The sequence below is a fragment of the Bos mutus genome, chromosome 10, assembly GCF_027580195.1.
Source record: "Bos mutus isolate GX-2022 chromosome 10, NWIPB_WYAK_1.1, whole genome shotgun sequence".
Lineage (NCBI taxonomy): Eukaryota > Metazoa > Chordata > Mammalia > Artiodactyla > Bovidae > Bos > Bos mutus.
Window position 1 is genome coordinate 62,855,324 of NC_091626.1, and position 14,163 is coordinate 62,869,486.

Consider the following 14,163-nt stretch of genomic DNA (forward strand, 5'->3'; position numbering starts at 1 on the left):
ATTTTCAAAGTCCTTCACATTTCAGTTGAATTCATCTCTAGGCCCAGACTTTTTTTTTGGCTGCACTGCACAGCATGTGGGATCAGATCCCTGACCACAGATCAAACCCATGCCCCCCGGCAGTGGGAGTGCAGATTCCTAACCGCTGAACCACCAGGGAAATCCCTAGGCCCAGACTTTCTCTACTACTACCACGTGGGATGGAGGTGTTGAACTCACTTTTCTTCATAAATGTTATATAGGGTCCAAGGTTAATGACTTGGTCCAGTATGAAAACACAAGCTCCACACAGAACAATGTGAAAATGCATCAAAGACTCAGAAAGAAAATAAGGACAGCCACAGTTCAACAGTAAGTAAATAGTTCTAACGTCGTAGGAGGTGGAAGAACATGCCTAGTACTTCCTTTGGGAAAACAAGCAAAAGGAAAAAAAAACACTAGTAAAGCCTTGAGAGACTAAGGCCACACAGGTGAGGAGGACTGTCCCCCTCCAGCGCCACTGAGAGGTGGCTCAGCAGGCCAGCGGTACCGGGGAAGGGCAGCCGTGCCTTAGGGCCCTGGGCTCCAGGAGAGCACTGTCTTCCTAGGGAAGGTGAGTTCCGCTTCCTTCAGACGCCCCCAGGAACGGGAATGTCAGGCAGCTGTGTGTGAAAGCCAGAACCCACTTTCAGGACCTGGCCTTCTAGATAAAAAGAAGTCGGGTGCTGGTATGTCTAGCCTCTTATTCTGGATGAAGCTCTGTGTACATACCTGTCTCAAGGGGGCTCCAGCATTCTGTCCCAGACTCCTAGCAACCCCTTGCTTCGCGTTGTAATGTGGCCCCAGAGACCTCAGCCGTTTGTCCTGATGCAAGGCGGCTTTCTTCCTGAGAAGTGTGTATCACAGCCCTGCTGGGCTCTAGACTCAAAAGACAACAGTAGAAGGAAGCCGGCCCTGGTTGAGGAGTAAAGGACAGACCAACCACAACTTTAAATCAGTTTATTGACACTAACACAACACACTTGCCTCCCTGACACCCCCGCCCCCCTCACCCAATCTAGATCTCTCCCCCTTCCTTCCTCCTCAGAATGAGCTGTTCAGTGAAAACAGAAAAGGGCAGGCCACTTCCACACGCTCAGTCCTACGACAGCCCCGTAGAACAGGTTTCAGGCACTACTCAGAGCCTGTTAGGGAGTGGGGGCAGTTAGCACTAGACTCAGCCAGGCAGAGACATCCAGTCCCTAACAGCAAGTTCCCCCACAACCTCCAGGCCCTGAGTCGCTATTCCTCTTCCTCTCTGCTGTTTGTGACCCTAGGAAGGAGACACCTTGGGGCCTAGGCCTGCAGCCCAGAGCAAGAACTCCTGGCCATAATCTGAGAATTGGAGTTTGGCTAGTGTTTTTTTAAGACCCAGGCACCCCCAAAATAAAGCCCTGGTGGTAGGAGTAACTTCAATGCCCCTATTTTAAATGCACTGATAACAAACAGATTAAGCCAGCTTAACCAAATGCCAGAATAACACTAAGCTGTAAAGGAGGGGTCAGACCTGCTTTCTCCAGGCCAGATACAAATGCACAGAGAGAAGCCCAGGTGGAGTGTCAAAAAACAATAGAAGGACACTGCCCAGGGGCTGAAAAGCCTATACTCCAGAGTCCCCTGGGTGACAGGAAGCAAGGAAAGAAAATACACAAGTCTTAAAAACCAAAAAAGAAAGCCCAACAGCAGGGTAACCTGAGCCCGACAGTGCTGTCCCCAGCCCTCCAGGCCTGGCCCCTGGACGCAGACAGTCCCTCCCCTCTAGGCAATGTCCTCCCCTAGGCTAGATAGAGCACATCACACAGCGCAGTTTAAAAAGCTTCTAATGCCAGTTCATAAACATCTTCATTTACTATTGGTGATTACATGTGAATAATATGTTTATACTGTTCTTTATGGAAAACAATTTCAACAAGTCAACTCCGAGAACACAATAGGCAACCCTCACCCCGAGCCCCTCAGCGTCCTTCCCTGGACAGCAAGAAGCCCCCTCCTCTGTCTCAGGGCTGCCTAACTTCCCTGCTTCCCCCACTGTGGCTCTTGGGCAAAGCATCCTCTTTGACCATTAGTCCTCATCGGACAAGTTCTGGTCCAGGGGGTAAACCATGAACATCACATCTGGTCGAGAGGGGACACAGGGATGGCCTGGACGCACAATCTCAAAGCCCAAGAAGCTGAAGGTCTTCAGGAGTGGAGCTGCAGAAAGAGGTGTAAAAAAAGATTCTGATAAGAAACAAAGTTAGGCTAAATCAAGGGAAAACCCAAAACAAAGACGAAATAAATGCACTGGCCTTTCCTAAATTTGGACACAACCAATCCCATGATTTCCTAGGGTTTATATGTCAAACTCGGGAGCCCCACCCTCAGTAGGAGCCCCCCTTTCCTCAGCCTGGTCTCAAGCTGCTCAGCCCCTCACCTCTGTCTTCCCGGCCCTTCCTGAAGCAGATGAAGACGTAGTTCACTTTCATCTTCTCTTCAGCAAACTCTAGCAGTGCTAACAATCTGCAGGAAGCAAAGAAACCACTCAAGCCCACTGCCACCTGTGGACTTCACCCCGTCCCTCGATACCCCCTGCTCCCAAGGCTTTTCTGAGGCTTACAGTCAGCACTGTAAATAGGGAAGCTTCAAGGAGAACTTCCTATTTCAAGACCTCAGGAGCCCTGAGTTCAAAAAAAATAAATAAATAAACCACAATCACTTAAGAAAACTGTTACAGAATTCTCTCTTCCAGGAATAAAGGTTCTTCATCTGAAGTTAATACTGCTACTGCTACTGCTAAGTCACTTCAGTTGTGTTCGACTCTGTGCGACCCCATAGACTGCAGCCTACCAGGCTCCCCCGTCCCTGGGATTCTCCAGGCAAGAACACTGGAGTGGGTTGCCATTTCCTTCTCCAACTTAATGCAATTTACAAGAAAGTATGGGGCCTAGGAAGAGAACCCAGTTTCTCAGGGCCCTCCAAAGTTGCCAAGTCTGATGGTGACCACCTGCTGCAGAGAGGAACTCTGGGCCCTACCACCACCTAAAAGGACTTCAAGAGGCTGGAGCCACTCTCGAGAACACCATCCTCAGGACTGCTGCTTGGAGGGCCTTGCCCAATCCAATGAAATTGCACTGCTTCTTTGAGCTTCTGGCCGTTTAAACCACACCGTTATATGACTAGAATTTGGTTAATGTGGTAATGATCTGATTTCATTATCACAGGCCCATTTTACTGGCTAAAACTAACCTTTAAAAAAATGGTACATACTTGGGCAGCTGAGAGCTAGGGGAGAAGGCTGGCCATCTGCTGCCCCCAGGAAGCACATGCCCTTCTCTGGAGCGGGCTTCCAGCCCTTGCCCAGCACTTGCTCCTTACCCTTCTTTGCTCCCATCAGCTAATAATCCATCTGGAATTTCTACAAACAGGCTCTGGCTGGACAGGACTGCATCCCAGGAAGAGACCTTCACCTCGGTGACCTCATACTGGAAGTGGACGATGTGAGGCTTTCCATCATTCACAGGGAGGTCCTGGGTCACAGTGAGCTTCTCGTCCTGGGAGGAGATCAGGTCAGAGGACCAGGTCACTACTGCTTCTGGCCACATCAAAGGCTCCCCAACCTAGGTGGTGCTGGAGCCCTCCTGGGCCAACCTCAGGGTAGCATGTGATAGGGCACACTGGAACATCAGAGCAACATGCTGCCTAAAGGGAGGATCACTCACTGGGTGGCTAAATGCCAGCATGACTGGAAGGGGATATTTACCAAGAGCCCACTGTCAAGTACTGTACAAGGTACTTTCCCATTTTTCCATCACTACAACAAGCACTTGAGGTAGGCATCAGCATCCCCACTTTAAACCTAAGACACCAGGGGCCCAGTAAAATTAAGTACCTGACTCAAGACTCCACAGTGAGTAAACGGCAGAGCTGAGATTGAAATGGGGTCTCCCCACCTGAAAGCCATGCTTGTCCCCCCAATATTGTGTTATTTCCCTTCCCTCTGAAACAGAATCATCAGAAACAAATGAGGATGTTCCTGAGGCTCGGCTGGGGCACAGGTCAACCCAAGCTGGCTCTGGGTGACTGCAGAGTCCATGTTGTCACCCCTGCCACTGTCTCAAGAGCCCAGGACTCAGCTGCCCTGCCACCCCTCAATGCCAGTCCCAGGGAGATGCTAAACCAACCTCTGGGCTCACAGATTAAAAGACAGCAAATGTCCCAGCCCAGACCAATCTCAGAACAGACTCCCAGGGTTCTCAACAGCTACTGGGCTGTGCCCTGAGCTGCCAGGGTGACCCTCTCATTACCACCCCCCACCCTGCAACATGTGGTACCCCATACCCTTGGTATAGACAAAGGGAAAAGCCCTCCTGGCTCTTGGCATTTCTCAGGAGGAAATGAAGAACTGCACTAGCAAGAGCATGTGCATTCCTCCACTCACCAGCCCCCCTCCCCCTAGCTGTGCCCCCTCACTCAGGACCCAGAGCCAGCACTTGCTGACCTAGGCTGAGAAGACAGGGCGTCCGCTTGGTACTCCCCAAAAGCTTCCCAGCAGCCTCAGTTCAAAGTCTTCCCCAGTTCCACTACTGGCCTAAGACTCAGAAGACGAAAGAAAACCATCGCTGCCCTTAAGCAGCCACTCGGCAGTGTCTGAGGAGGACACTGCTCCAAGCCTTCCATCCCACAGTCCCCTTACCTTATATATTAGAGCTGAGAGAGAAGGATCCCTGCCGCCCCCTCGCCCACCGGGGATCTTCGACAGTGGGTGAGGGGCATCAGGAGCACCACAGAGGCCCCGGAACAATGTGCCTGCAGCACTGGAGCTGGGGACAGTTACTCAAAGGCAAAATACTACTGCAAGAGATAAAGACAGTGAGACAGTAATCAAAGTCCTGAAGATTTAACTCAGCATTCACCCACCCCTGCCCTGGTTCTCCCGCAACTGCCCCAGTCCTTCCCGCTACAGCTCTCAGAACTCCTCCTTCAAGGCAAACCCACCGTCCTACAGAGGCACAGAGAGGCTCGGAGGGCTCAGGGTCAGGCCAAAGGAGCCCCCGTCAAACATCAAACAAATCTCCATGACACAGGCAGACCCTTAGGAGGAACCAGATGCTGGCTCGCCTGCTAGGCAGAGAGCCCCAGACCCCCAGCAGCCCATCTCTTCACCCCAAGTGTCTCAACAACCTGTGTGACAGAATCACAAAGCCTCCACAATCGCCTCAGGGTGGAGAGGCATATGGGGCTTAGAAAGTCACAGGGGCTAGCACCATTGTCCCCGAGGAACTCCCAAGGCCACGTCTCCAATGATGGCGTCCCCAACCTGAATAATGGAACTAAACAAGAAATCACCCAAATCCCTCTAGGGTTAAGAACTGAATCAAATCCCGGGATCTGGCTCCTGGAGAGGAGATGCACCACAGTACAGAGTTGTTATGGTATCTGAGTTAGTCCCCAGCGTACCACCAAAAGCAGAGTTGCCCTTCTTTGCTGGAATCTGACCTCGGCATGCATGGCAGTTCAGGTAATACCAGCGTGGTCAGAAGGGACACTCAAGTGAATGTATATTGCCAGCGTGGGAGTCGCTGTGAGGAATTATATACATGCTGGGACCTGGGTAAGGAAGCCAATCATCAGCTGGGCCTCAGAGGGTGAATGGCTCCGAAAGAAGCCCCGTCGCCTTCAGGTATGTGCCCTTCCTGGCTACCACGATTTTCAGGTGGACCCAACAGAGCTCCAGAGCTACTCAACTGCCTCCTTTGAATCCAATTTACTGGCTCTTTCGGCTGAGATATGGCTCACTCCACAGGCGAAGGGCAAGTGAAGCAAGCAAAGAGGAACACTGTCTGTACATGTAACACCATGACTCAGCAACAGGCCTGGCCCTGGCATAGCGGCCGAAGGCAGCCGTAACATATAGGGGAGGGTGCGGCAGCGGGGTGCTGGGGCCAGATCATCCACTGTGCACATCTCTTCCCAACCAAAGTTGTGTTTAGTGACAGCGTGTTGGTAGCTTGAATCAGCCATAGGGCGAATATTTTAAACCACAGAAATCAGCATATACCATAAACCATGGACTTTGTTCCCTGAAAACCCTTTGTAAAATAATGAGGCACCATTCTTTGCTTTTGATGGCACAGCGTCATCTGGATTCTTTGCTTAGGCTCAGAGTGACAACTAAAACTCGTACCTAACATGGAACAATAACCACAGACACAGTCCCCTGAGACCCTCAGTACTAAGAGGCCTATATAGGCATTCCAGCTGAGCCAGGAAGACCCAAAGCGTCACCGCTGTAGCTCGGCTCCTCTGTTCTCTCAAGGATTTCAGCCAGGGGCCTGAAATTACACTTGGAAATTTTGCTGGGAGATGAAGTGGGCCCAGAGGAGCATCAACACTTGGGGATCAACCACATGACCACCTCGTGCCTCCTCTGGAGAGCCTCAGGACATCCTCATCTCCCTCAGGAGGCCTCAACCAACAGCTACTAGCAGAAGGGGCATGACAGAGGACTGTGCTGTTTTCAAGATCAGGGCCTGTTTTCTCCTAGGGACAATAAGTTGTTAAAATCCTCACCTTTCAGTGTGTTAAGGGATAGAAAAAGAGAGTGTCCAGGCCAGAAGAAAAGAAAACAAAGGTGGGAGTTTCCCCAAGCAAAGGCACACACCCACCCCTCATGCAATGGGTCCCTCCCCATTCCCTGGGAACCACCTTCAGGCCTCAGTGGAGGTTCCTGCAGGAGCACCAGGTCGGCTGGGCCACTGGAGAAAGCTGACTCGCTTGTTCCGGTCAGTAGGGCTAGCCAGGGACTGAGGGTAGATAGCTGAGATGTAGACTTGTATATCAGGATAACTGCAGGGGTTCACAAAATAACCAGATCGCCAAGGCCCTACCAGTTCTAAAATTCTGGTGCTAGCTCACTTCCAGAACAATTATCCCTCAATGCTCTCTAAATGGGAGAGCTACTTTCAACCTCGGCCTGCATTCCAACCACCACCTTTTTTCTGAACAATTTTCACTTGCAAATAGCAGAAGTGATGGGGCCAACCCACGGAAAAGAATAAGATGGGTTTTCTCTTTTTTAGATCCAGAAGCCCCTCTGTCTTCCTAGAAATAAACCCTAGGGCCTGCCCCGCATCCAGCACTCATCTATGAGCTCGTAGTCATATAACATCTATGAGCTGATGTCATGATCTCACTCCTCCTTCAAATAAAATGCAAGACGTCTATTCCATGGTAACAAATCATTTACTTTCCCATTCACACAAGGATTCTGGGAACTTTCCTCCCCAACAAAGTCTGCACAGAAAGCAACTGTGTATGTGTGCGTGCGTGCGAGTTGGGGGTGGAAGGGTGTTTCAGGTCCCCACCCTGAGATCCAGCTCCAGTTCCCTACAAGAAACAGCTGGGGTTTGGGATAAGCTTAGTAGCTAGCAGTTCACAATTGTTACGTTAATCGCCCATCATATTAGATCTGTTTTTAGTTACTTGCTGTGTAAATGCCAAACTGCTCTCTCTCAAAAAAAAAAAAAAAACAACCTGACATGAAAAGGGAAAGGATATGGGTACATATGTTGTGGCTAAAATAATTAAGGGGTATAAAATTGCCCAGCAACGGCCTTCTCATATCAGCTTTAGGGTTCAAAATATTGTGGCAAAATATGCCACCAACCTTAACAGGAATGTGAATCCTGGAGGAACTTAAGCACAAAAGAAAGTGGCTTTTAAACCCAAGTCTCCCTGTCACAGATCCAAATCAGGTGAGGTTTCACATTCAGTTTAGTCTTGTTTCTACTGGCGCCAATGCCCAGCTTTCTCCTTTCCTTCCCCATATCCTGCTTACTCCACTTGGGGGCAGACATGGTTTAATGTCTACCACCGAAGGATGATTTAAGAAGCTCAGTCTAGAGGCTGAAAAGATCAGACTGATTAAGGAGAATCAAATGTGTCAGACTGGAACTCAAACATCCAGCTGGGCTGGTCCTGCTTTTGGAGAAGAAAAAAAAGACCACACTGGAAATGAAGGTGTCAGGTATTCAAGTCAATTCGGAAGAGAGATGGGAGATTAGAGCCGAGCCAATCTGTTGGTGCTTTTATTTTCTCAGTTGTTATCAGACATGTCCTTGGAAACACTCCTCAGGATACATATGAATGCTACCGACTTATCACATCCTGCTGCCTCTAATTTAAAGCATTCTGTGAAACTGCTGTCCAAAATGTCCTCAGCAGGTTATAATTTCATACGCCAGCTACAGACAGGCAGCGTATGCTAGATGTATTCCTGGGGAACGCTGCTAGTAAACTGACTTTTTATAATTCAAATCCTATTTTTAAATCTCTAGGATGCTTACTATTTAAAGGAAGTAACCTAAAATCTCTTCAGAAAATAAAAAGATTTCCTGCTAAAGAATCACTTCCCGTTGATGTTATGTCAGTTTTGATTTTCCCATTTAGTTTGCTCAAAGAGAGCACAGTCTGCTACACAGAGTAGAGATTTATATAAAAGTAATTCTATGGCTAGTTTCTATTCAGCTACATTCAACAAATACTTGAATTCACATTCTCCTTGATATACTTTCCATCATGTTTCACTTTAATCAGTGGCCTAAGCTTATCAGGTCTATACCCTCTCTGATTGCCATTCCCTGATAGAGGGTCAGATGGCCTTGGTACTACAGACTTTGTGGTATCAATCAAAAAGACATAAAAAACCACATTCCCAAGCATTCTGCATTCAATCCCCTCTTTCAGCCTCTTCTGACCCATTCCTGTCTCAGCCCTGCCTCACAGAACTCTCTCTCTAGGGGGCCCTGACTACCCTTCACACAGGCTGCTTTTACTCTGAGATGGTCTCTGATGACTAATCCCTATGCAGCAAAGAGAGACCAATTCAGGGTTGCCATCGCACTGAGTTAAAGAGAAATAGGAAGAAAGGTGGGAGGAGAATGGCCACCTTCAGTCTAATGTGAGCACAGAAGCTGATTTCCAGCTGCCAATTCCTTTCCCATATGAGAAAGGGGCCTGGTCAGATGCCAGGCATAAGTCATCTCACTAGGGCTGTTATGTGTGCCAAAGGGAGTCTACTTGCTAAGCACGATTATAAAGAAAATGACATCACCACTCTGAATCACAGACTGAAAGCAACACTGGGTTCTGGTTGATTTTCCACAAGAAACACACTTATGGTGGCAGTTAGAATATCTATGTCTCTGAGATTTACTTATCGCGTTACACAGCTGATACTGCTGGACTTTCCGCCAAAGGTAGGCAAAACTACGTATGCTGCCCGAGGAGGGGAGATGGCTAGGTAACCATGCTTCCAAACAGGATCTTAATTTTGCATTTCAGATACATCAATTTAGTTTGTATAGTAAGCTCATCACCCAGTTCCAGCCTCTCTTCCCAGGATAGAATTACTTAATTGTTTGTACACTATCAAAGGCCTGGGGCATTTTCTTGAGGCTTATTTTATACAAAGCATTTTACTCTGCTGCTGCTAAGCAGAAACAACCTATTTTGTTCACTTCAAGTAACAAAATTCTTGCTAACCTACGTGGCCATTTCTGGTCTATAGATTTCAATTAGGCTTCATAGCCTTCTAAATCATGGTATCAACTTGAATCAACACTGTGTACTGTTTCAAAAAGGGATGAATTACTTTTTTTTTTCTAGAAATACACATATATAACATTCCTCTACCGCATACTTCAGTCCCCATTTTTTATATTTCTGAGTTGCTCTGAGGCTAAATTTGGATTTCTTGGCAATGTGAGGAATTACTATTATTAGTCCACACAGCTTTCTAAAGCATACCTCCAATTTGGGGGGATTCCTGACTATGCTAGGAGTGTGTGTCTCTCTCTCTCTGTGGGGATGACCTTGAAGGCACATCAAAGGAAAACTTGCTCTCCCTACCACTCCACACCCAACAAGTCACAGTGCCAATAAATAAGGAATAATCAAAACTAAATTCTTGGTGGGAGAGACAGAAATCCCATTACTCAGGGAACCATTCAGTGAAGATGCCCAGTCACTAGGATGTGCCCTTGTACCCTGGCTGCACCACCACCCCGAAAAACCACCTGTGGAACCAAAAGCTTCTCCTCAAAGCCCATCAGACACAGACTGATTATAAGGCTATGAAGCCAGGGCAAGCTCTTCTCCACACACTGTACTGTCGAAAGGTACTAAGCAAGCCCTAGACAGACACTTCCTGCCCCCACAATCCAGGGAGAGAAAGATCCATGAAGTTTGATTTACCTGGATTACCTGTTGCTCAAAAACCATAATAAAAGTTCTTGTACTAGTGTCTTCTTCCCTCCCCCACCATTAGGAATTGTGATATTTTGGAGGTACTGATCAGAACAAAACTGGAAAGGAAGAGCCTTGTTTTCAAAACATACTGCAGGCTCCTCTGTGACCGTTTCTTCCAGGAAACCAAGCCTCCACCTCTTGAGTATTTGACTGAAGCCAGCGAAGCTCCAAAGCCCATCCCCCACCCAATGGGCGCTCAACCATTGCTCGCCCCTCTGTGGACAGAAAACATCAACACACTGACTGGGAAGAACATCCGGATCTTAATCCAAATCCTTAGTTAGAGCTCTACCAGGATTCCTTTTAGAAAGTTAGGCGCAGGCCAGAGGAGGCTCAGAAACATGCTATAGAAACAGGACTGCCATAACTCAAAGAAACCAGACACCCTGCACACACCACCCCACCCCCAGGCCAAAGTGGAGGAGCCTGATCCAAGGCCCTGCTCCTGCCCAGGCCTCGCAGGCCAGCTGGCTCCTCCCTCCACCTGCCTCTCACACAGCCAAGCCCCTCAAATTACCAACACGCTAAGCAAGGGTTCTCTGGAGACAAGCAAGCCTGTTTTGCCACTTAGGAGTTTGGAAGAAATCTTCAAAGTTAAATGAACCCAACCCTCTCTTTTTGTAACATGTAAGCATATTGGCAAAGCCAGGACTGGAACTCACAGTGGGCAAAGACCCTTATAAACTGGTCCCAAGTGCTCAACTCTCAGGGCTCAGGCTGCAAACGACTTGGCACCTAGACCAGTTCAGTCTGGAGGACTCTAGAGAAGGCCTGCTGAGACCGCACCACCACTTTCCAAATCCCACTGCAGAGACAAGAACCTAAGACTAGAAAAGAAAAACCCATCTCACAAAGCCCTGGGATTTCTGGCAGGTTCCTTAGCTTCCCTCCGCCCCTGCACTTCATCATGCCCTCTCATACCTGGGTTCTATCCTCAGCACACACAGCCTTCCTTACCACAAGCAACATCTTTTGCATCCAGCACCACCCAAGTACATATCCATCTCCACCTCCTCAGCTCCAGAGGACTGGTTTAGAGAAAACGAAATAAGGGACTGCAGAGGAAGATGGACATCGAGAGTCTTGGAAAAGGGAAACAGCACCAGAATGGGGCTGTAGGTAAAGAGGGCTTGAGAGATCGGGGTACTGGATCAAACAGGACCATTACAAACCAGGAAATGAGTGAACTTTCTTTCTGGATGTAGGGAACAAGGATGTGGGAGCTAGTTAAGAGTCTAAGAATTAGAAGAAAGTGGCTAATGGCTGAGAACTGAGTAACAAGGTAGAATTTAAGAGGCTGCTGCAGATATCTTGCATATCTCTGGAGAAATCTTGGAATAGTTCTGGAGAGTTCCTGGGAGAGAAGGACTAAGAAATCCCTGAAGATGACAATACCCTTTTCCTCGGAGAAAGGAACCCACTAAAGGAATATGATGGGAAGGGTCTTCTCAGGGGAGGGGACAGGAGGCAGTGTTTCTCAACCCTGGGTGCCCATTAGAGAGCTTCAAATATATGCTAATACCAGGCCCCACCCTAGGCTAATTACACAAGCTCTTTGAAGGGTGGGGGCCAAGGGATTGATTTTTCACATGTACACCTAGGGTTGAGAAACACCGAGATGCAAAAAAAAAAAGAAAAAAGCTGAAAACTCAGATGGAATATTTAAGGATGGGGCTGCTAAAGGAATGGGAAATACCAAGTTAGAGACCACTTTTGGTGAGAAGGGAACCGAAGTGTGAGAGAAACCTTGAGTGGTAGTTAAGAGCTCTGTGTGAAGAAAAGCAATAGGGAGGGCTACGTTTTTAAGAGGAACTAAAATCCATTTCTAGACAGACCATGGCACAACTTAAGGATAATCTGCAGGGAATGAGTCCGCTTGCAAAACAATGAGGCTCAAGAGAGAGGCAGAAGCCAGAAGGCCAAATCTGGAGACAAAGGGCCTGGTGTGGGGAACTAATGAGCTTCAAGCTCTTTCTGGAGGGGGCAGCAACAAGTCTTGGGAAACAATGAGGAAGAGAATTAGAACACAGTTTGTAAATATAAAAGCCATCTTGATGTATAAGCAGCTGGGGTTAAAAATCATGGGGAATTAGGAAACAATTTCACAGAAGAGTTTGGGGGAGAAATATGGGGTATGCTGGAGGGAGAGATGCATGACGAGGGCTGCTTTGGAGAAAAAGAGAAGTAGAGAAAGGAAAACTGAATAATGAACTCTGCCGAGTGTCCCAGGGGGAGGTACATATGAAGCAACTTTAGAAAACTACTGGTGCTCAGTGTCAGAAAGATGTGCAGCCTTTCTCGACAATGACTGGGGGAAAGCTGGGGTTAGGTTTTGAGGGAGAAAACTTGCAAAGGCCCAGTGAACAGAGTATGAGGACTAATTTGAAAGTACTGGAGGTACAGGTAAAGAGGGCAGGTCTTCAACAGAAGCTGAATGGGCTGAGTTCTGTGATCTAATATTCTAGAAATGGGGTTCAGTTGGGATGGGAGGATTAAGAGCAGTCATGAGAGAAAGTGTTTAAGGGGTAGGAGTGTTTAGCAGAGTGTTAGGGGGAACGGCATTAGGGGAACAGGATGCCGGACAGGAGTCAAGCCCAAAGTGAGAAATAAAAAAAGATGATGTTGTGAGACAGGGGGAAAGGGGCCTAATTGGGGAAAGGGGTGTCTAAGGAGGACGGGAGAGAAAAGATGAAGCTGGAGTGAGGGACCAAGGGGAGGGCCAAGCATCACTGTAAAGACTATTAGGCCGGGGGGGGTGGGGGGGGGGTGGGTGAGGGTGACAGGTGGGGATAATGGGTCCAGCTGAGAACTGAAGGACGGACGGAGCCAGACCGGGGCCAGGGGGAGGGGGGCGGGGGGAGGAGCAGCGATAAAAGCAGCATCTGGTGGGAAGGTGCAGTTGAAATAAGGGAAGGGATTCAAAGGGGAAGATGGAAACAATTTGGGGAATGGGCCGCCGTTCGGCGGAGCTGAAGGCAAATATGGACAGGACTGAAAGATTGGGTCCCGGTCCGTGGGGGCTTTACGCCGCGATGAGGGGGATGGGCTGGGCTGGAGGGAGGGAGACTGAAGGACGGAAGAAGGCCCAGTTGCGGGGCTGCGGCTCGGACTGGGTAGCTGAAGTAGGGAAAGGACCCAGTGGGGGCCGACTGGGGCCTTGTAGAAGGGACGAAAACCGGCTGGGTTGTTGGGGAGGAGGCCCTCTGGAGCAGACGAGGGGAGGATGGGGGCGGGGAGCCTGGACCGGGCCGTTACCTGTCCTGGGTGTTTATCATCCTCGGCGGCTCTGCTCAGGGTGGGAGGAGGCGGCGCAGGGAGTGGGTAGGTGGATGAGTGGGTGGGTGTGGGGTCGCGCGCGCGGGGCCGATCTCTGCGAGCTAAGTCCCTGTCAGGCCGCGGGCCCAGAGCCCTCCTCCTGCCTCAGCGAGCGCCTGCCTCCAACTGACCCTCCCCGGCCGCCGCCGACGCCGCCGCAACCGCCCCGCCCCCGAGTGCCTCATCTGCATAGCCCCACCCCAGCGCCGCGCGGTGTCCTGGGAAACTGGGGCCCACAACAAAGGGCAAAGCACCGCCCCGCCTCCACGCAGGCGCACCAGGGGCCGGTAGGGGCGGGACCCGGTAGCGGAGGGGGCCAAGCCGGGGGGAGCGTCCAGACGGAAAGCAGCTTGCGGGGTTGGTGCTGGACCTGGCGGAGTCGTGGCGGTGGTGGTGGTCTAGAGCCCGGAGCGAAATGTTGAGTTTCAAGCGGCGTTTCCCGAGCATTGGTCCTGGTCTCTAGCCCTTGTTTGCATGGGGCTGGGCTGGGCTGTGTCATTTGTAGGCCCCAGGAGGATATTTTATTAACCGAAATCGTAAATC

At 49.5% G+C, this 14,163-nt stretch overlaps 1 protein-coding gene across 1 annotated transcript; it reads right to left on the reverse strand.

The window, feature by feature from the left end:
* Positions 1 to 963: 963 nt before the first annotated feature.
* On the reverse strand, positions 964 to 13,793 carry OAZ2 (ornithine decarboxylase antizyme 2). Its single transcript, NM_001290136.1, is given in 5 exon segments — positions 964 to 2,211; positions 2,432 to 2,517; positions 3,373 to 3,548; positions 4,691 to 4,848; positions 13,561 to 13,793. Coding segments are annotated over 5 exon segments (570 nt in total). The 5' UTR covers positions 13,581 to 13,793; the 3' UTR covers positions 964 to 2,080.
* Between the last annotated feature and the right edge of the window lie 370 nt (positions 13,794 to 14,163).